The following is a 23,784-nucleotide window of genomic DNA, read 5'->3' as shown; positions in this document are numbered from 1 at the left end:
TTTAATTTACTAGTCAAAGTTCACATTACATTTTGAAAAAGTACATCTGTTCAATGTGTTCTTCCCAAACAGTGTTTTTTTCATAGTTGGCAAAAAGACATTTGAAAGAAGAGTTTCATATGGATTTAATAGTTTATGGTAAGAAAAATGGGAAGTTCACACAATTGTTGCAACAATGGCCTCAAGATATTTTTTAATCAATCAAAACAATTTAACATCTTTTAACATATGTTATTGAAATAATACCAACAGAGGACAATTTAACATCTTTTAACATATATTTTTCAAATAATACCAACAGAGGACAATTTAACATCTTTTAACATATGTTATTGAAATAATACCAACAGAGGACAATTTAACATCTTTTAACATATGTTATTGAAATAATATCTCATGCCACAGCACACTTACAGACACTATACAACCAATTAGCTTCTCAGATTTCCTGTAAAGTTTAGTGTGATTCAGGTTACATGTAAAGTGCATTGCACAGTAACGTGTAAGTGTAAGAACACAGTGTTACTACAGATGGCAGGCACTTCTTTCACATATCGTGGGAAAGGGAGAGCCCAGCCTCATTCATGGCCAGTGTGGATTTCCCCGGGGTGTTTAATTAATCAAATATTCAGTCACTGCGACCTGCCAATATGGCAGAGTTGTACGGTGAAGTGATGGTCAGCCTTTTGTGAACTCGGGTCAAGCTCTGCGGCCGGATCGATGGAGTAAAAGTAATAATCAGGTTATGAATGCTGGTGAGGCTGTGAGTAAAGGGGAACCGGCTGTCTGAGGACCTGCTGCCATTGGCTGAGGTCTGTGTCTTCCTTCTGGCCACATGCCCCTCCCCACTGACCCCAGAGGTGTCCAACAGGCCGGCCTGAATGGTGTGCGACCTTTCCACTGACCCTTCGTATGGGAGAGGGCTTTTAGTGCCGCATCGAGGGGGTTTTGGAGAACATAGGATCTGAGTAAAACAAAAGGTTCCGACTATGAGTGAGGAGTCGTCTCCACACAGCACGTCCACAGCACAACACTACTTATGAATCAGTGCTCCATACTGAAGATCAACAAGCACATGGGAAATATTACACATTCATATTTGACCGCAGCTTACTTATCTTGAAATAAACACACAGACTGTCCTCCGAGTCAATGTAACGCACTAAAATGTAGTTTAAAATGAATACAAGAATGTAACATAAATGGACATTTGGACATACAACAGCAGAATTGAAAGATAAGAATCAATGTTTTCTGCTTAAATAGGATGTGGACTAAACCAATAGTTTCATCCGAGTTAAGTTTAAAACTTTACAAAGAAGACAATGTGTTCTACTTCCCCCAGCTGGAAGAGTTAAGTACTACAAGCAACTACAAAGTTGGGACCGCTGTTGTTCCTCCACTGATTTTCCCCGTCACCCAGACACTGATAATGATGATCCCTCCCGCTCCATCTCCTCTCGTTGCATGATGCCAGTCTGCTGTTTAAAAAAAAAAAGTAAGTTTTTTACCTCAACATTGTCTCACTCGTATCGATAGCCGACACAACAGAAAAATGACCAGACAACACTCAGCAGCCCAGTAGCTTCCACGTAGACAACCGAGGGAGGAGTTACAGCGGTTGACAAATATATGAGGAACTCATTTGATCTGCTTAACTACCTCACGGCCTGTTATACACCATGAAATCAGCTTTAGTCTACTACGCCGTTAAAGTAAAGTGTGCCTAACTGAGAAAAACCTTTAAAAGTCGAATGAATGCATTACTGCATTACTGCCTTTGCAGTGTCAAAATACAGTTAGACATGCTTCAAATCAATGATGAACAACTGCAAGAAGAACAAAGTCACTGGACGACTGTTTTTGTATTTCTTTATTTCTCAAATATATTTTGATTAAATTTCTTGTGCTATTTTTCATAAAATGGGTATTCAACAACTACATTTTATTCAACCCTTTTGAATGTTGTATATATGTATTCACGTTGTTGTTGTTGTAATGCACTTATGTGTTTAAATTATTTTTTTATAATATGAAAATCTGATATATCCGAACTTAGATGTTGATCTATTCATTATTCTTCAATAGCTATTCAACGGTACATCCATTTAGAGATTAAAACATTAACCATCAAATTCTACAATACATTACAAACAAAGGCCTCTGTATTTAACTTTAAATATAACTGAAAGAAGATAATTTGCTTATTTTCAGCAATGTTCACATGTAAACATCTAAACATGTGCACTTCGAATCGGACAATTTTCCTAAAGAGCAATTCTAGCGGTCTGCAGGTGACAGATTGGCAAAGATTCAGATAGTTCAGAAGTAAGACTCATTAATATCAGCAAAGTGCTTGACTGTATAAAAGCATAAAGTATAAAATTGTGTTGTGACAAGAACCAGCCCATAAAATCTTATTTCATCATTGACCTGTAAACATGGCAGTGGGTAAACACGTAGTCCCATCCAGAAAATGTTAAAACTACTGCTGAAGAAAAATTATTAACATGTGATTAGTCATGTTTGAAATGAACAATCTGTACAAATTTTGACAAACAACGAAACAATTACTAGAGTTGTACTCTTACAAATAGAGCACCGCAATTAGACAACAATGATGAAAAGAAAAGGAACACAAAATTATATCACTCATTGACAAAAGGCAACACGATTTAATTTCGAACATACTGTATGCAAAGTGTAAGTGTAAAGATGTAAGTCTGTCAAATATTATGTGTAAATACCTTATTTATTTGTATTTACTTAGTTTCTGTTGAACTTGAGTAAAAGTGGCTACTGATCATAAAAGACAAATGTAGAGTTGCACCAATATCTGGTAAGTTAACAATTTTGAGTTTTAACAATAGATGCCTTTATACATTTTTGCAGAGCGTAGCCTCCTTCTTGTATGTACAGTGTAGTATATTCATGTAATAACAAAAGAACAAAAATGCAGGTGATATTCAATGACCTCATATCAATATGTACAATTATGCAAAAAATCAGCACAATCCAACACTGCATGAAGTCAGTTACAAACTACAAATTATAATTAATTTAGCCTTCTAATGGTCCTGGTATTGGTACATCACTACTACTATGGTAATTATATAATACACTTATTGTAGGTGTAGTTGCTCAAAAGATAATATATAACCTGCCAATTTTCTGCTACCAATGCTTTTGAGGGGAATATATTTAGGTTTAGTTATTGTGATGGAATGAAAAATGTATGACTGAAAATAATTAAATTGGTTGAATTGGCCAATTGATCACACAGGATTTTCCGTTGAAAAAACATCTGGCACGTTGTTGCGACAACAAGTTAAGGGATTCATTTAAGGCTGCAACATAACTTACATGTTTTCCCACTAACTACAAAGTACAGACAAAATCTCACAAGTACCTGATGTGAGAATCAAAGCACAATTCAGCCAAAATTAAACAATTTTTTAAAGGTAATATACTTTGTTATATACTTTACAGCTTTGCATTTTTGCTTTGTAAACTTTTAAAGATGTAGAGTGATTAGATAACCCCGTCCCTCCAGAATTAATGTCCTTTCTTCACACGTGGCTCAACAGAGGACCAAAGTGAAGGTTGTGTGACTCTCCTTCATCTGTCACACAGCTGGCAGGTGAAAACATCTCTAGCACAGCTTGTTTTCATCATCATGACTTCCCCACATCGTGCAGTAATCTCAGGACACGCTCTAATCCACCCCATCGAAGCCCTGTGCGTTCTCAATGGCGATGTGAAGTTTCTCCCTCAGCTCCTCAAAGGATTCATAAGGAGGCAGGTCCAGTCGATTGAAGCTTTATGAGGTGAAGACAATGAGGAACATAAGGGAAAAATCACATCCACGCAAAAGCCATGAAAAATAAACAATGGCAGGTATCAACTGGAGTTGCTATTTGTTTTTGTGAGGAAAGATCATATGTGGTGCAACAGTGGCAGCATATTTCTAGACTTTGGGTCCCTGGAATGCGCAAAGGTACATAAACCCTAGATCCTTCACTTCCCATTGTGTAACTATGACAATATCTTTGACTTTGACTTAACTTTGACAGATTTAGTAATCTGAGCCTAAAGACTGTATTCATTTCTGTAATAGCCCATGACTGTATCGAGCCACTAGAGGGCTTAAACCCACAAAATGCTCCGTCAACTATTGTTTTACCTCATCATTCATTCATTCATTCATTATTATGGCCATACAAACCCTCGGTGTAAGGTAAGATTAAGAAAGTGCTATGTTGTACTATGATGCCATAACGGCTGCCCCATTTTAGTGGATTAAACTCACTGGTATTTTCACTCTTCATCTTCTTCAGTCAATTAGTCATTTTAATGGCTCAACTCTACACTAAAATGTGGGTAGTTTGTTTGTCAAAATCTGCATTAAGACTTTAAATATCGGAAAATATTATAATATAATATGTAACAGAGTTGAAGTGCTCACCATGTGTGGGCTCGGGGGAGTTTATCACGTGTTCCCCACTGCTCGATGGTGAACAGCTGAGGTCCGTTAGACCCTGAAAAAAATCCAACATTAGACAAACACATACAACCTGATTTACACTGAAATTAATTTAAAATTTAACTAAATAGTTCCAGCCACCTGTGAATTGAAGTGAAGTGTTATGTATACAGTATAGAGGGAAAATATGTGACAATGCCCTTATTTCATATTATAAGACAACTACAAGAGTAGATTATCTAGACCAAGAAAGAAAAACAATAACTCACAACAACAATGCAGTATTAAAAAGTGTGATCTCACCATAGAGTTCAGCAAAGCCATTCATTGGGACCCTTGAAGTTCCTGTCACAAACTGTAAGAGCCTGATTCGCTTTTCTGCATCCATCAACAGCACCGTCTAAGCAACACAAACAGATATACAAATTAATAACAAATACAAAGTTCTTCCTAAAAGAGGAATAAACTATGGGAAGTCCACAGTTTTATGGTCCCAGGCATTGAAAGTTTTCTTACTTTCCAAAACCACAGGATGACAACGTGGTTGGAGCAGTAGCTGTTCTTGTACTTGGTGTTCTCTCTCCAGTCGTTCACATCCACATCTCCCAGACCACACATGAGCAACTGTGGAGGAGAAGACGGCAGTTAGACACATGCTTATGAATCCTTCTGGAATGAATCTACAATTAACCTGAATGGTAATTTAAGCACGTCTGGCGGTCTGAAAACTCACCTCAAGCTCATTCTCATCAAAGATCTTGATCACATCTTGTGGTATCAACTCAAAGAATCCCTAAAAAAACAAATAGGACTCACTTTATATTTTTGAAAAGTGTCCACCTCGTTAAAAAATAATTTATTTAAAATTTAAAAATAGGTTTTTACCTCTTTGAAGGCAGTCATCTGCTTCTGTATCCTGTTCACAAACCTCCACTGCATCACCAGACTGTCAAACACCACACAGCCAATTAGCAACAAACCATCACTTTAATACTGTGGAAATTAAATGAAGTGTTTTTTTCTTCTCTCAATCTTACTGGATGTATTCCTTCTTGGTTTCATTAGTAATGACAATGTCTGCTCCGCCTGGCTTCAGTTCATGCTGGTGAGTCTGAACAGGAAGGATTAATTACAGTTTAATGCAAATTACACAGTTAACCACTTATTACAAATTAAAAGTTGCAAAGGGAAAGACGGCATGTTTGAACACACCTGTCCAAACAGCTCCTCGTCAATGGTGAACCTCAAATCCAAGTCGGTCGGGTCGTTCTCTAAAATCCACTTTAAGGAGTTGAAATATTCACTATCCTGAAAAGGCAACACTCAAAATGAATATCTGCCAGGTGACCCCATTTGTTAATTATTTGCAGTGGATTCCTGTGACACTCACAACAGACTCCATGTCCTGGAGAGTGATTGGCTTCTGCAGCATCATTTTGTAGAAAGGCCGAATGAAGAAAGCTTTGAAGGACACAAATAAAAAGTCCGAATCAATCTAAAAAAACAAACAACAACACAAGGCGCTGATGCCTTCAATCTCCCCAATGCCCGCTCTCAACATGTGTACAGGTGGCCCTCACCATCGAGCAGCTTGCCGTGATACACGGCCATGCCTGCTACGCGTCCGATGAACTTGAAGTAGGACAGGTGGTCTTCATTGCATAAACCTGAGTTCGGGTTAATCTGCAGTGTGTAGTTGTCTCTGGAACACAAATCACAAAAATATGAACAGGAATAAATATAGTCGTAAATCAGCTGTCCTGGTTTCTACCAAATAATTACATCTTGTTAAATTGTGTTCTTTAGCTGATGCTATTATAGGAAGTCAAAGCCAGTGGCTGTAGGGGGATTTTGACCCTTGACATTTGTATTTTCATTGATGCTTATAACACATTCTCCTTTTCCGTTGCACAACTAGAGTTTTTCAGACCACGTATTGTAGGACAGTGAAGGAAGATGAGCAATTTGAATCTTATTGTGGCCATTGACACTCTGTCAACATAAATGTATCCTTGCAAAAATCAATTACAGAGTATGGGTGTGCATAAAAGATGGTACTTTCTTTCCAGAACTAAAGGCATAACATCTGTCCCGAATGTATTTTATTTACTGTTCCTTCATACAAGTCACAACTCCAGCACATGTGCAATTCTAAATGTGAATGGCAGTGCTGCAATACAATACATAATATATAAAATATGAATATGAAATATAAGTGTTGAGGAGGCATAAGAAGAGGCAGTGTTTGGACTCACGTGGCAGAATACTCAAACAGTCCGTAGTATGGGTTGAACATCTCCTTGGACATGAGGAAGAACCACTCCCTGGCCACGCCACCATAGTCCAGACCTTTTTCTCCTTCAAACTCCACCCACAGTCGGGCCTTCAGCAGGTCCGCCCTCTTCACTGACAGGATGCGTCGGTATGAGTCCTCCAGCACCGCATTTCGCCTCAGCTTCAACTCAAAGCGGTTTGGGATGTCAGCCTACGGACAAATTTATTGGGTTCATAAAAAAAGGAAGTTTATGATCGTGTGAGAGTTGTATAAATACAGAATATGTGAAAGTAACAAACTTAGAGGTTGAAGCAGCATGCATCCTCATTAGAATCAAGTATTTACAAGGCAAAAGTAGTGGTGAAGAATTAACAGTTTCAATTGCTCTTTGAGGACACTTACCGGTTTCTTCAGCTTCTTCCGGAAGTAGTCATACTTCTGTTTATAATCTCTGGAATAAGGCACTGCCTGGAACCAATAGAGGGCAGCCTTTAGTACAAATCCACCTTAACTGTATGACCCATACTGTAGTCAAGGATACACATTTACAGGAAATATGCAAACTATAAATAAAGTTCTCTTTTCATTTTGTGCTAATATCATATTCATGAAATAATCGGTCAAATCAAATCTATACTCACTGGTCCGGTTATAGCTGAGTTCTGCAGTCTGGGATCATCCCATTGAGTGATTTTGGTGTCTGTGAAATATAATAGAGTCCATCAGTATGATGGAAACGTACACATTGTTTATAAGATGTAATCTTATTATTAAACGTCATACGAACTGTGATCTATGTAGAATATCCTCCCATCAGTGTGGATTCTCTCTTCCCAGGCAGGCTAGAAGAGAAGAGAAATTATTTTTTTAAATGTGTGGTTTTAAAAATATTTTCTGCTCTGATTATATACAGTATTACAACACAGAGCATTGCCTAAGATATACAGGCTTAAGTTGATAAACGTCTTTCAAACTACTTGAATTTACCGGCAGAGGGCCGAGATCAGATGGGTCGAGTGAGGGTCTATTCCTCACTTGCACAGGAACCGTAGGATGCCTGGGGTCTTCCTGTTCAGAGGAAAACAAACAGGGTGTTTCAGTCAAAGAGGAAATACTCTCAGCACAAACAGAGTTGGGTATAGTGCAGACTAAGTTGCCAACATGACCCATTTAGAAAAAGCTAACTTTTTGGTGGAAACAAAAAATTGGCTTTGTGTTTGTGTGTATTTATTGCAACCACTTAGGACTAAGGATGAAAACACATCTTGAGTCTGCTGCTTTCTCACCCAGGTAGTGGTCTTAGTGGTGTGGTTAATGAAAAAGGGTCTCCCACTGGGAGCACTGCGAACCTCCCAACCAGCCGGCAGGGAGCCAGAATCGTGTGCGGCCTCGGTGCTTGGAGCGTGCACGGAGGGAGCGTCCTCGGGGGACATGGGAGGTAAGGGTGGAGTCTGGCTCTGGGCAGCCGCCGCACTCTGTGCTGCTGCGGATGCAGCTGCTGTTGCTGTTGCTGTTGTTGTGGCTGTTGCTGTTGTTGCTGCTTCTGTGGTTTTCTGTCCAAAAAGAAATATCGTAAATAGCCAGTGGACATACGTTTTTTCCTACTATTAATACGAATAAAAGACAAAAAAAATACCTGAATAAGGGGTCTTGTCCATGAAGTGCTTCGACTGTTGTGGTTGATAAAGTAGCGTCTCCCTTTACTGTCTCGCTTCTCTTCCCATCCTGGCGGCAGCCCAGCTGAGATTGGAATATGCTATTGAATGACATAAAAAAAGGAAAACAGGGATCCGTCCTGAAAATGCTCATTGAGAAACCCGAGAAACCAACAATGAAACACATAAATTCACTCAAACTATTTCCTAACTTCCATACCACAGCAACTGGTAGATTTAAGAACACAGCTGTAAATCTCAAACGTCACATCCACACAGACATTCTGATGTCAGACAGGTTTAGTAAAAGGTAGGAAGGTTGTGTGACTCCATTAGGGAGTGAAATACCCACCACAGGATTAACAGGATGCTCCTCCCCTGTTGAAGTCTGGGCACTTCCTCTGCGACTGGAATGACTTGAAATACTAGCATGATTCTACAGGAAGAGGCAGCATTCCAAAGACAACAATGTTATATACTTTTCTCCCTCTCTCACTGATCGTGTATGGTTCCCATCAGTCTCGTTGTGAGTCTTTCCTTCTCTGACCTTTCCGGTAACCAGGACCGTATGGCGCAGAGAAAATGACTCACCATCTGAGAGGCGCGCTGCTCGCCAGCTGTGGCCCCAGAGAAGTGTGTGTTTCTCTGCTCATTGTGCAGCGAATGGAACTCTCCAGGCCCGTGTGGTGGAGATGATGTGAGCTGATTATTGCTGTGGTACAAGGTGGACTCGTCCTCCGTGATGATCTCCCAGCTCTGGAAGATGAGACAGATGAGATTCATTAAAGAAGACTCGGTGGGGGACTGATACGACAACAACACGTGGGCAGATTACTCAGTTTAAATATACAGTGGCCTGTCTAATAGTAAACCTAAAAGTTGGATCGTTTACACCACCAGTGCACCACCTGGCTTCATCGCGCCCTCTGCATGGCTTTCCTAACAGACGTCTCCCACCTTTTTCGTCCTTCCCATATCCATTCACCTAAAAGGCTTTTTGTAAAACGGTGTTAAAGTTACCTCAGGAGACTCTCGTGTGGTGTTCTCATCTGGGTCTGAGATCTGTCTGCGTGTCATAAAAACTTGCTCTGCATCCATATTATTGTTCTGTCCTCTTTGCACGGGCACATTACCTTCCCTGTTTAGTATGGAAACACACACACACACACACACACACACACACACACACACAGCAAGTAAATGATCAGTCCTGCACCAACAAGGGAATTGATGCAACTTTGCTGGGGAGAAGGAAGCGGTCTTACTGGAGTGTGGGTCGTAGCCACTGTGTGGTTCTGCTCTCATGATTGACAAAGAAGGTTCTTCCCAGGTTGTCCTGCCGCTCCTCCCAGCCAGGGGGCAGAGCGGGCAGCACCTGGCTTTGTCTGCGACCCGACAGGCCCTGAGACTCCAGAAACTCCCATCCAGGCTGCTCGACATCAACCGAGAGTGTTAAAGAGCAGCACAAGCAGGATGCGGACACTGTCCTAATGCCAGCTGTTTAAGGCAAACTACTAAAAACATCACTGGCTGACATGAATACAGAAGCTTCGAGTTAAGCAAAGGTCACACAGTAGGACTAATACACACTCATGGACTTTATGTCCATTTTAAGACATGAATAACATCAAGGAGGAGCTCCTAAAAACGTATATTACTGCTGTGACCTCTGATTGCTTGAACGTTTGTCAGTGTGCGACCGCGCTATTATTATGTTCAACGTGACGTTATTCATCCAAATAATCAGGGGTTGCAGTTTCATGCAGGAAATCAACGTCTCACTGAACAATCACAGGCAAAACTTACGTCTATGTCCTCAGTCTGTTCTACGGTTTCCTCCTCTGAGCCTGGGCTTTTGGGCAGGTATGTCATTTTGAGACGCAGGTGACCTTTAACTCTGGACTTGTGGCTGTGTAACCAACAGACGGATAGATGTTCTCAACAAGGAGGAGATAAATATTGTCACGACTGTTTGGAAATAAAGTATGAACTGTCTCTCCTGCAAATGAACAAATGTAGAATGGAATGTACGACAGGAGAAGACAAAGGATTAAATAACCATGAAATCATGCCAACCTTCGTGGGTGAAGTAGAAAATCCTTGAATGTGTATGGCCTTTCTGTATTAGGATTTTCTGTCTGAGAAAAAAAGACAAACAATAAAAATAAACCTTTAATTCTGAAACGTTTTTACAGTCCTGCATGGCACTGTATCAGAACACGGTACTCTATATTTAAAGATACGGATAATGGTGGCATTGTGCCCTGATGGCTTATTTGGGGATGTTGTATTCTTAAGGAAAGAAAAGCAGCAACATAACATAAACATGACAGACTGTGTTACCAAAACGATAGACAACGGTGTGGAACGGACACTAGAATAAGGGCGTGCGTGTATAAATCCGCAATGGGACGTGGGTGAAATTGAGGTCAAGAGCCCCAGTTAGAAAATAAAAAATCAATACTAACTTACTTGAACTTAGACAAGTCATAGAAATCTAGAACAAGCAATCCCTGCATGCAAGGACTCACCGGTATCTGATTTAAGGGGATGTCCACCTGTCCCAGAAAGTCATCACGTGTCTGACAGGCGAGGGGGAGAGAAGAGAGAAGATCATGATTATATTATCTCCATTCAAAGGCACACAGAGGACTGTCTGAGACGTTCTACGTTACTCAGTGGACTTTGGAATAATGAGAAACACTGTAAAATTCCCATGGGTTGATTCTCACACCGCACTGCCGCGTTTCTCACACTGTACTAGACACTTTATCTGCTAAAGCCGTTGCGTTCCAGTTTCTCTAAAAAACAATCTATACACATGTGATTATACACTGCACTCTCTTCCTGCTTGTGACACAGCAATCATTTGACTTTCTCTGAACACTTCACAGATTCACTGCAAGGCGTCATTTCAGCCATTTCAGTCCCAAACACAAACTGTACTGAGGGAACCAGCTTTGAGACCAAATTAACACCCGTGTCAGGACAAACTGTGGAACAGCAGTATGGAGTGTTTACGTGAGCAAATATAGATGGAGGCCTCCTCCCTCCCTCCTGCCCTGGCCTGTCTAATAGTGGAGGCAAGGGAAGCAGTTAAGTCTCGGCTCAAAAGATACATGCTAGAGACGTTAAGACGCACTAGTATCACTACAGATTGCTGGTAATTTTGTTGTTTGTATTTAAATCACACTCATTAGGCAGACTAAAAACAATTGTTGATAATAAACGTCCTCAATGATTTGTTTGATATCAGAAAACATTTTTAAAAAAGCAATTTCCTGAAACTGAAAATAATATGTTTTGTTTGAAAAATAAATAAACGCCCCGGGCATTCAAGCATATTTTTGCTATCCTTCAAGCTTTAGTTGCTTTGCATCTCAGAGGGTAACCGTTTCTGTTTGCAAAGTGACAGAGCTCCTACTGATGTTTATGTTTTATTTAGTGGCCATTGGCACACAATGTTGGTCGTATTTATTTACACATCACGGTCAACAGCTTTTACGAAACTGAACAATAAATAAGCAATATGCCATGGACAGCAATGCATAAAAGATTACAGGCTGTTTAATAGTGAAGTCTGTCCTGCTAGTTTCAAAAATCAAGTGGGTCATTTCTATATCATCAGCAGAAGCTTTCTATCACATGAAATGTCCTCTGTCGTTGTAAAGCGAGAGGATATAGAGTGGTGTGAGTGTTTACTTTGGACAATAACAAGCCTACACAAAGTACACAGATAGCTGTAAATGAAGGTTCAACAGAAGCTTCCCTGAAGTTTTATGTACAAATTATTGAAACTCAAGTTGAGCTTGTGGCATTAAGCAGTGCTGACCATGTATTGTGTGAGGTTCTAGCAAAGAGCTACAGACACATGTTTGGCCGTCCGTTGACTAAGCAGTGATATCCACCCTAGCAGGGCCACAACAAACTCCTGGTAATAGGTGGACGGCAGCTTGTGAAATGTAGACTTCTGAAGAGTTATTGGAACGGAATATGGTGATAAACCGTGACCAGGGACTTATGTGCATATCTGATAAACGATTCAATAAAATACGTTTTTAAACAAGTTACATTTTGCCAAAAACAGCTGCCAGAGCTGCAGCGACCAGGCTTCATCTTCTGTGCAAGATTAAGTCAGCGCTGTGAAAGGAGGAAGCCCCTGAATCCACACCTGAAACCATGTGATGTCACAGCAGGAAGCAGTTGCACTGTGTCAGAAGGCTTCGCTGCTCATTTCTTATCAAAAAACATATGCTTTAACACTTAAAAGAGGAAGAAAGCGGTCAAAAGTTATTGTGTGCTGCTATATTTCAGCTTTTAAAGATAAATTCCAAGAATGAATCGTGCTGTTAATACAGTCTTTTCATTTTGGGTGATAAACCCCATGTTATCACTTGTGAAGGAATCTAAAAAAGCTCAAAAAAAGCTCTCTGAGAAATGCATCCTGACACAAGCACCACTGTGGCAGTTGCATGAAACTTGCGGAAACCATCAAAACGGGACGGTTCATAATGACATGCAGATTCGACTCGACTAAGAAAATTGAATTACAGTTGAATTTACAGTTCAGCTCTTTGTTACGAGTCACGTTTTCCTTCTTCCTTGTTGACCCTTGTTGTCACTACTGGTTGTTCATTAACTTGCAGGACGAGGTGTTCAGGGTTATGAGGGCACCTCAGATAAGAAAAGCAGACCTAAAGGTTTCCATAAAAAATTCCATTGTGGATACCACAAGACAATCCTGCTCCAATCGATATATTTGACTATATATGTGAACAGATAGCCTTGCTTTGTTGTAATGTTACAAAAAAGATCTTTAATTCATGTAGTAGTTTGTCTCTGCCGTTGCTGAGATTCACAACGGGCTTTTAGCCCATACAGTTCCACATTTTGTAATATTTCTATTTTTAATAGCTGCTTATTTACCCCTTTGATTGCTGTTTGACTGTTTGTAGGCATGATTTCATGCTGCAGTAAAATACAATTCAAGTACAATTCTTACTGTAATACTTCACATTGGTGTTGCTCAATTGTGGTCAGATACAGTCACAAGATAAAGTGTGCAGTATTTGATGCAGACTTTTTACAGGAAGAAGTGTAATGTGACACCAGAATAAGTATTCACAAAGGACCATGAACACCAAAGTTCAAGGGAAGAACTGTTATTTCGCAGGCCTTTTAAATGTGTGAAAATAAAATCAGATTTACAGAAAGCAAATTTAGATCTTTGAACGTTAATGGACTGTCTAATTAGGTAAGAAGTACACCTTCTAACTTGACAACCTAAATGTAGGAGGAAGGGCCGACACCGGATACATCACAGACAGCGGCTGGCAGGAGCATCCGCAGGGAAGGGAACGCACCGATCTTCTTCTTGGAAAGGCACCCCCCCCCCCCCCCCACCCCCCCCCCCCACCAGCACACCCAGCACCACCAGCACCACCAGCACCATATCCACAGATGGCAGGCATGATTGTGTGCTTCGCTAGTACCATGCTGTTAAATTTGAATCCACGGGACTGGGCAATGCTACAGACCACCAGACTATCTGGAGTCAAGGGGAATATTTCAGGAGCACTTTATTTATACCAGCAAGTGGCACTGCCCCCCCTTCGTCCCCCCTTCCCTTCCATTGCCCTAAAAATAGCCCGGGTAAATACTTAAAGTCGATTACTCATACCGCTAACAGAATGGTAAAACATGGAGAGCTACTCTAAAGTCGAATGTCTTCATACACGCCAACAAATGGACAGTCACAAGATGAAAGACAGGCCACCTTTCCTGCTCATTTACGCCTTTCTTAGAAAACAACATTTAAATGTATTTCCTGTAAAGTAACTGAATACCTCTGACTGTTTGTCCACATTGGGCTTGTTAATTGCGTGACTTATCTGTGGTGATCTTCTCAGTTACAGAATGTCGCTGTAGCCTGTGGTGAGCCTAATGGCCGACACTGAGTAAACAGTTTAAGGATTTGGATGAGCACCGTTCTCTCAGCATTTATTTTCAATACTGGTTTAGCCGCCGATGGAATCGTATAAAACGGTTTAATTTTACATGAGCAACTATAAGGCAAATGTTTAGCATAAAACAAAATAAGGTATTCATGACATTCCAACTCAAATTTTGCTCCGTACATGAAGGAAGAAGACAACGTGTCGTCTCCTGAGCTGACAAACCAAAGCGGTACAAACCAGTTAATCAACATTAAAGGCAACTACTCAGTGTTGAATCGAAGGGCATTCATGTGTTATGTAAATACTTGGCATGCAATTCATTGTTAAAGACACAGTTTTGAAATCTGAAAATGAATTAGTATTAACTATTGATTTTTTAATCTGGCTTGTTGAGGGTTTGCCACGGAGAGGTCTGCTTTTGCTTCAATACAATGGGAATATTTGGGGGAATTTTGAGCACAACACCGTCCTATTATATTGGAGCAGGCAGACATCTCTACGGTAGATACCAGTAAGAGAATAAAATATCTGCTCTCGATTTCTCGGTGGACCTTTTTTTAGGCATTCCAGCTGATTCCTGCGATCATGAGCATCACTTGGTTCCAATGAAGAAACTTAACACTCACCTTTGTGTTTTGAACCGGACTCTTGTCCATATTAATCCCTTTGTGGCTCGTGTTTACGCCAGTAAGATAGCTAGGCAACGTAGCAGGGCAGCAAGGAGACAAATGAATGTGTACATGTGGAGAGTGAGGGATACTGAGTTTTGGATTTGAGACGTGACATGAAATTCCCGTGTTAGCGTAGGGCACCTCCAGGGAAAAGCTCCTTTGTATGGCTCGATGGCAATAGTTCTGCACGGGCCTTTGCTGTCCTTTTCCTGACGAAGAGACCATTCTCTCTGTTGGTTTAGTCGAGGAGAACAAACAAGCGGAAGTACTGCGGTACAGTTTTTTGCGAGGCTCGGGTTCACCATCGGCTTGTGCGGCTGGGTTAGGAGCCTCGGGATCTTCCACGTCGGTTGTAGACGTGGTTGTAGCTCCCATTATTGGTCTCTGGTTGGCAAAGTGGAGCAGCACGCTGCTGGAGTGACGATTCGATCTGTCTAAAGTTGACGACAGTTCCCTTATTTTGCTCCTGTCCGCCATTTTGCCGTTTGTTTCTTCCTGTAGAGGAATACTAAATTGCACCATGTGTTTGGTGTCCCTTAACTCGGCTGGACAGCTTCCTTTAGGCAAACGAGGGCCACTTACTGCTGTGATAATGGACTCTTTGCAATTCACTTCCTCATATTCCTGTGAGAATTCACTGGCAGAGGTCCGTAGAGATGACTGATGACCCCCCCTCGCTGGAGGGAGAGCAGATAGAGCCATTGGGCCGACTGGGGAGGCAGGTGGGGTGCTGCAGGGGCTCTTTGGAAATATAACCAAGGAGGAGCAGCGTCTCAAAGGGACCTTTGACTTGCAGCGAAGTAGACTCCTCTCCTGGGTGGTCCTGTGCTTTTCTGAAGCCTCTGGCTCAAAGATGTTGTTGCTGCTACAGTACCCGGCATCGCTGGCCATGCTGCTGCTGCACGAGCCTCCGTCAGAGCCCCCGCCTGCTCCTCCTTTCCTTGCCACTGGGTCTCCATCCTCTATACTGCCATCTAGCTCTCCACTAGGTGTTCCACAGGGCTCCAGCGAGATCTTCAGAATGCTCTTCTTGTTAACTCCTCCGGGGTTAACCCTGGGTAAGAACACTGAAGAGTGCCGCAGTAAATTAGCATACTCTGGTGACAGTGCAGTCACCTTCAAGTGGACGGAGCTGTGAGCCAGACTCTCCGTGGGGCTTTGATCTGACACACGGACGCCGCTCTCCCCGCCATGGCTGCTGAGGCTCTCTGACAGAGGGTCTGTGTTGCTTCTCCTTGACGCAAATTGCGAGCGCAGCCGACGTGCCATTCGTTTTAACTCTTTAATCCCTGAAGCGCCGGTGAGAGCTGCATGATCAAACTTACTCCAAGGAAAAAAGGAAAGCAAAGCAACTGCTCAGAGCTCCGCTGTGTGATCACAATCATTAGCGGCTGTACATTGCCAAAATAGCTCTGGTGACAACTTGCATTCCGCTCCAGGCTGATCTCAGCTTTTAGTTGGGTGGGTGAGTGTGTGTGTGGGGGGGGGTCAGTGGTTCTGTTTGGAGACATGACCCAAACCCACGACCTTTGAAACAAGAGCGATCCCAGACGTTAGCCCGATTAAGGAGATTAAACACTTTACGGAAAGCAAATTTCAGAAGCCAGACCTTCCGCTGCCGACCTGCTTTTTAAACCTAGCTTAGCTGCTATTTTACGGCACCTCCCGAGTGCCGGCCAGATTCATATTCTACACCTCCGGTCCGTTCCAGCCGCTTCATTCCTTTGGGAGACAACAACAACAACAACATGGAAGCCCTTTACGGTGCATCTTCGACTAAAGCTTTGTGAAACCTCTGATTCAGGCGACTCACTTAGGACTGCACTTCCTGCCGAGGGTATGCTTCTAATGTTTCTACTGCTCTGTGCTACCAGAAATAGTTTTCCCCACTGCTATTGAATTACAGGAAATCAAAAAGGAAACGACTTTCAACGTCTGCCTGTGAAAATGTGGAGGAGAGAAAGTGGCAACTTTCTTTAAACTTAATTCATGCAAAAGTGCAAATAGAAAGAAAATGTTCATGTCTCAGGAAGAAACTCTTTAACGGTGTTAAACAGTGATAAAAAAAGCTGTGACGTGGTTTTTGCCTGCCTTCAGAAAACACAGGCAGATGAGCTTTGACAGAGACATGACACCCGTTATATGACACCTCATGTAAGCGTCATTGCTGCTCTGATTTCTTCTCCGTGACTTATTAATGTCAACCTATTGTGCGTCAGGCGGGCCTATTTCAGGACACTAGTGGAGAGCCAAATCAGTTCCTGTATAAGGTGTAATAGCAAGAGACAGCCAGGATAGAGTCATGATTCATCAGAGGACACTTCACTGCTGCAGCTGCCTATCTTTTGAACCCACATGATAAACACCAGGAAACCTTGTGATGGACTATTAATCACTCATCTGGCCAAAAACAGACTTAAATGATGGTGCAAAGCCCATTGGATTGGTGACTCACACTACACTATTTATATTTAAGTCATACAGTAAGGTATGTATTAGGCCAATAATAAAGCAAAGCTGCATCTAATATACAAATTGAATTCAGCACCATAAAAATATTGCGCCCAAAAGAAGCATTGAAAGATACACGGGGGAAAGCTCCGTCAGCAGCCCCAACGAGTTCGGATTACGAGTTGTTAGCATTACGTTTTACAAGCAAGACAAATATGCCGCCTCTGTTGTGAGCAGAGAGGTTTGTGATATCTGGAGGAAAATTACACCATTATTAACTCGTTAACTGAATTGACGCTGTTCTAATTGTTGTGTATTTCACTCCTTACTCCCACTCTTTGGGATTCTTTGCTATATTAAATACTGTGCTGTACTTTGGGGACTGATGATCATTCATTTCTTTCTTACATGAAAGTAAATAGAAATTATTTACCAATTCATGTTTAAAATACTTTTAGCTCTGTAGAATCTCAACTTTTTCTGATTTGTACTTTCCGTCACAGAATTTGTTTTTCCAAATACGTTTTTTTCAGTTTTATACTGGCTTCCAGTTAGCTTCCAATGCATCATCTAATTATGTGTTCAGCTTGCTGTGCTTCACACCTAGTGAGTGCAGAATAACACATTTAAATAGGACTACCCTGAACAAAGATTGCACATGTTGATAACTTAAAACAGGCCTGATGAAAATCCCACTTCAATGGATATTCTGATTAGTTGTGGATAAATCTCACCATTAGGACGGTTATTGAGCATTTAAAAAAAGGTGTGATCTGTTTGGAAAATGTCATACTATATATATATATATATATATATATATATATATATACACTATTTTGCATCCAGCTTTTGGTAAAAACGTCTGCCTCAATCAGTGGGTGCAGTTGGCTTTGCAAAAGCTGAATACAATTTGATCAGTGATTTCCATGTGAATTCATGATGGCCATTCATTCAAGGGGATGGGTAACCATGGCAACTTCTGCATACAATCATGTGCATGCCCTCTATTCATGCTGTCTCTAGAAGTAAGACACAAACACAAACCTCTCCACACCAGCATGTGACAGCAGAAAGAAAACCATAGAAATCATCTTATTTAGATTTGTATGTGTCTAGTTTTGAAGATTTCTTTTACTGTGAGTGTCTTCAGGAATGACAACATTGTTAAATTATTGCTGCTCAACAAGCGGCAGAAGTGGAATAATACATTTCCTGGATTTCCTGCTTGTTCCTCTCGAGTGTCATTGCAGCAGTAACACACACATGCATGAAAACACGTTACGGAAACACCCTTCAGGTTTTCACAAGATCTACCTGCAGCATGACAAGGCAGCCTTGAGCCAGTCACGCCCAGGTTTGTTTGATATTGTGACATATCCTATAAACATTTAGCCGAACAAGTGGAATATATGTGTGGACTGTGAGCTTATTCTTTTCATCCCAAACACAATAGAAGAAGGGGAGTTGGACAAAATGAACATGTGATTTTCATTTCATAGCACAGCGTTGTTAGTTCTGCGAACAGCCAATTAGGATAGTTTCTGGTGGTACGTGGTAGATTTCTAGGAAAGAAGTCTTACAAATGGTTGACACAACTGCTGACATCATCTTCTGACAATTGACTGTGCTGCTTCTTGCTCACTGAGCATACTTTACCAGTTTGGGCAGGTTGTTGAAGGACAATAAGGACAACAGGGCCGGTAAAGATTAGACCAAACTCATTAGAACTTCAACCTAGTAAGAAAACGGCAAGATGGATCTAAAAAAGAAAACTACTATCTCAGCTACTGCATCTTAAATAGAACAAGCAACAGGTAGCGCCTACATCTCCAACAATACTTTATAGATGGCTTCATACAATATCTGCCCTGAGATCATGCTACAAGATTTAACATTGCTATGTACGTTGTAATTGATGCGAGAACACAGTTCACTCCCAATACTTAATCTACCATCACACAACAACCCAATATGCATTTATATATACATACATGTCATAATTTAGACTATAAGTTAGGTATCATTACACATCTTCATCACCATCTCTGTGATATCCAGCACTGGTTGTGACATACGCATCACTGTCCTCACCTGTAGACGACGGGCACTGAGCTACCGTCAACACAGCCAGATTTTCCTATATTAACACCTCTGAATAATAAGGGATCCGAGTTTCCAACAATAATACATGTTGTGGGTAAATACGGGCGCCTGTATCGGGCAGACAAACCAAAGTCAACCTTACACTGACTGGACGATACCCTCATCCTCAAGAAATACATGTATTGTTTACTTGATGGTATACACATATTAGGTTTACGAGAATTATTTGTTTATAGCTCAAAATCTATTTGTTCTAATCTGATGTTTAAGTCCGAAATATTGTTTCACATCTTTGACCATCCTTGGGTCGTATCCAATATGCGAGTGTGCTAAACTAGCAGCATCAAAAGCATCATTTACATTTTCCCTTTCTATTTCCAATACTTTCTGATCATTATCAAAGATCATATATTTGTTGCAGTCCTTAAGTGAATCACAACACAATATGTTAAGTATATGTCTAAAGTATACACAGAAAGGTTGAACATAACTAAACAACTTACCAGGCGGTTCTCATCAAAAACCTCTAAGAGCAGACGATGCTTTTGGGGATTAACCTAAAACATAAGATAAGACATACAATATACAATCAAAGCACACAAGCCATTGTCAACAAAGTCTAAAACATCCCTTTTAGAATTGTATGGCTACATATGATTTAGTATATACCAAAGCTACCCTGAGTCCCCTTACAAAAGTTCACAAATTATCTCTTTGCACACACAAGATGAGAGATAAACGGGTGTATTTTTAAGTTTTTAAGATTGTCTTCTCAGTTTCACTTACTTTGAAAAAGAATTCTTCATTCCATTTCGGGTCTAGCGACTTCATGTAACATGTCATGGGAAAGGAAGTCAGATAAAAGTGAAATATAAGTCCACAAATAGAACAATGGGAAAAACAAATGTAGTTCACTTGCTCACCTTTTTTATTGTTTTAGTCTGAAGACTTGTGATTTCGCCGTTGATAGGGTCATAGAGGGACAGTCTCGTGTATGGATCACTGCAAGACAAAGAGACACATCAGATTAAAGTCTGGTGTATAAATTCATAGATAAGGATTGAAATATACTTTCTGTTCATTATGAATTAGTGGTTTGTTTGGATCGTGTTCTGTAGATCTCTAGTTTGTTTCTTAAGAAAGGTAATTCCCTCTTTTGTCGATTGTCTGATAACACCAGGAGCTGCATTTGGACCTGAGAAACATGAACATAACGGTTCCAGAAACTCAATGCTTGAAGCAAAGTTGACTAGGATTGTTTCTTAATGATGGTTTGAGGCACTGGGACGTACACGAAAAACAAATTGCACAATTCCATGATATTATTCATTACCCAATCTTTATGCCAGTAGCATTGTTATTGGTGGTGGATTGAATAAGGGCTTCTACATTAGAGCAATGCTAAAACAGCAGTTTTGGTTGAGACATGAATAATTAAACATACAGCAGACATAAAGGCATACAATCCACATCTCTTCCTGTGCCCGTGTCAGATTGCATTTATAAGTCATAATAAAAGTATAAAACATATTAAATGGAAGATTTTAGAAAAATGTAAAAGTAGCACACAAATGTTGCAAAAGCCTTAAACTGGAAATTCAAACTATGAACTATTCGATTTTTATATTCGGAGAGCTGTTTTGAGTAAACATGCCCAACCAGATGACGATATGCTGGCGACTAACCTAATCAGCACTCACTACCGGTTCATGCTGTTGGAGAAGCGCATCGCAAAAGGTACAGCTGTTTACAACGAAAATACCGGAATACGCTCAGAATGCTGTAAATACTCTTTTTTTTTTAAGATTGAAGGACTTTCTCTCTTTTTTACAGCTGATTTCTGTTGCGAAAACAGAAAGGAGAAAAATATATCCTGAACCTACTCCTTCCAAATTAGTAAACTACGAATAAATATAAAATAAATAAACAAAAAATATAACATAATCAGAATTAAACACTTGAAAATGAACTTACATAACCCAAGGAATAATTGAATAATTCTTGACAAAAATATAGCACATTATATTGGAAGCAGTACAGTTGTGGAGAGAATGGCGGACTGATTTAGAATAATGAAACACAAACTGATTCACGTTTCACTGACGTACATTGAGCGGATGCAAGTTCTGAGTTTCCATCTTTATTGAAGATAAAAAGGGTAAGCTGACTAGGAGATGGCTACTACACATGCATAAGAAGATGACGACTGATGATTTTACAGAAAGTGAATTATTATTATTGGAATTGGTTAATGATGAGATGAGCGGCAGGTTAATTGATAAGCAAACCAATAGTTAGTTACAACCACAATCATAAGTTATACAGCAGAGGTTAGTGTCAACTATCTACAGCTTACCTAGCTCCGAGTATATCTTTTTTTGCCAGGCCTATTCCAGCAACAACCTTCACTTTCAGGACTCTGGAGTCTCCCTGAAAACATAAAAAAGAATACCAATGAGTTGTGACACAGAGATGGATAGAGAAATTAAAAATACATTCCCTACCTAAACTAGTGGTGCCTGGTAGTCTTCTTTATATGGCTAATGCAAATCCAGAATACTGATTATTGTCTTGTTGGTAGGAGAATGTGGGCCAGGCAACAGAAAGGTACTAGATAACAACAAAACATAACATCACAAGTCATTTTCAGCTATAAAATCCCTTTCACATGCCCTCGATACCCCGAGTGTTTGCGGGCTGACGTAACATCCTGACCTCACTTACATGTACGTTTCTCATCAGAACCCGCGACTCGCGCTTTTTACTGGGCTGAATCATCGCACGATTTCGCAATCGGTCACACACACACACACACACACACACACACACACACACACACACACACACACACACACACACACACACACACACACACACACACACGCACACACCTGGCGTACACGGCAGCACTACGGGGCCCTGACGTTGTTACCTGGAGGGGGAAAATGTCCCCAAAACGCGCATTATTAACAGTTTAGTGTGTGTTGACGGCGTTAACCGCCCGGCAGCCTGTTGTGTTTCCCGGGGCTGTAAAAGTCAACAGCTAACGTGACAGCGGTCCTGTCGGTGTAGCATTAGCCGAGAAGTGCACCCACCCATCGTATTAACGACCACGTTAGCTAACACGTCCCGTGCCACAAGTTGAACCCCACCCCGCTGTTAGTTAGCTCCACGGCGTTAATCCACTTCTTTGGTTAACGTTAGCTAGTTAGCGGTGACCAGCTAACGACGCGATCGCGCAAAACGACGTCTCATTGACGGCTGGTTCGAGTCCGGAGCGTTTAGCTTACCTCCTCTATCTGAAGTCCTCGGATCTGTGGAGAAAGTGCTGCCATGCTGTCCTCGCCCTGCCTTCCTCCCCCGGAGAGCGACGAGAAGAACCAGGAACGAAGAAAGGTGGACTTTTTAACGGTGTTCCGTTGCCACTCTGCCCCGATTGTGCGCTCTTGTTTACACTGGTAGCAGCCGTCCACCCGACCTAGCGGCTAGCCGGGACACCGTCAGCCACCGTATCCATCGTCCTCCTCCCCCCTTTCCTCCCTCCCTCCACCTCCCGCGGTGCTTCCTCCTCCTCCCCTCCTCGTCGCCTTATTCCTGGTGCTGCTGCCGTTCGGATCCCCTCGTGACACCTTCACTGAGAGCTAAAGGAGGGTTGATTTCCTTTCAATGTAACTGGACTTTAATTAAGTGGCTTATTAGCAAACCAGGAACAATTATTCAAATATATATTTGAGGTAATTTTCTTAATGGACTTTTTAGTTCCCTACATTCACTGCACTGACATAGAATAATCATTATCACTGATGATGATATGTGCAGTGTGTATGTTGTATTCATTTTGCACAATGGTTATAGATTATTATAGATTACTTGTTGAATAAACTAAAAGTAGTAGTAATAGTTTCCCCTGAAATGTAATGGGGTATGTGTAGTAGCACAACATTTAAATACACAAATAAAGTATCTTTACTTTGTATTTAAGTACAAGGACATGGATTTGCTTCAGATTCAGTAGAGACACCGACCATCAGTAAGCAGTTGCCTGATATGCCATAGCGTGCTCTGACTATTAGTTAATGTGATATACATACTATATTCCCATTACTAGGAGAGACCTTGCATATATCAACTAGCTTAATAGATACAGGACTTTCGAGGCTGATGTATTGTGTGGTAGAAAGCTTATGAT

At 41.0% G+C, this 23,784-nt stretch overlaps 1 protein-coding gene across 3 annotated transcripts; it reads right to left on the bottom strand.

The window, feature by feature from the left end:
• Positions 1-1,858: 1,858 nt before the first annotated feature.
• On the bottom strand, positions 1,859-23,238 carry nedd4a (NEDD4 E3 ubiquitin protein ligase a). 3 transcript variants are annotated; one of them, XM_078084839.1, is made up of 30 exons: positions 22,886-23,150; positions 22,100-22,205; positions 21,952-22,025; positions 20,519-20,597; positions 20,382-20,420; positions 20,099-20,152; positions 10,945-10,995; positions 10,490-10,551; positions 10,220-10,322; positions 9,679-9,842; positions 9,434-9,551; positions 9,005-9,169; positions 8,766-8,849; positions 8,395-8,514; positions 8,045-8,311; positions 7,746-7,826; positions 7,546-7,600; positions 7,400-7,458; positions 7,161-7,226; positions 6,739-6,968; positions 6,064-6,185; positions 5,874-5,944; positions 5,696-5,791; positions 5,521-5,594; positions 5,369-5,429; positions 5,217-5,276; positions 5,000-5,107; positions 4,787-4,883; positions 4,466-4,538; positions 1,859-3,818 (listed from the first exon to the last, which is right to left on the bottom strand). In XM_078084839.1, the coding sequence occupies exons 9-30, from the start codon at positions 10,283-10,285 to the stop codon at positions 3,716-3,718; spliced, it is 2,340 nt and encodes a 779-aa protein (XP_077940965.1). In that variant the 5' UTR covers positions 10,286-10,322; positions 10,490-10,551; positions 10,945-10,995; positions 20,099-20,152; positions 20,382-20,420; positions 20,519-20,597; positions 21,952-22,025; positions 22,100-22,205; positions 22,886-23,150; the 3' UTR covers positions 1,859-3,715. The 3 variants fall into 3 exon arrangements, with proteins under 3 accessions (XP_077940965.1, XP_040054973.1, XP_040054958.2); XM_040199039.2 differs by lacking the exon at positions 22,100-22,205 and having other exon boundaries at positions 22,886-23,238; XM_040199024.2 differs by lacking the exons at positions 20,099-20,152; positions 20,382-20,420; positions 20,519-20,597; ... (1 more) ...; positions 22,100-22,205; positions 22,886-23,150 and adding an exon at positions 14,997-17,858.
• Between the last annotated feature and the right edge of the window lie 546 nt (positions 23,239-23,784).

The sequence above is a fragment of the Gasterosteus aculeatus genome, chromosome 12 (genome assembly GCF_964276395.1).
Source record: "Gasterosteus aculeatus chromosome 12, fGasAcu3.hap1.1, whole genome shotgun sequence".
NCBI lineage: Eukaryota > Metazoa > Chordata > Actinopteri > Perciformes > Gasterosteidae > Gasterosteus > Gasterosteus aculeatus.
This window is presented reverse-complemented; position numbering and strand designations above follow the sequence as displayed.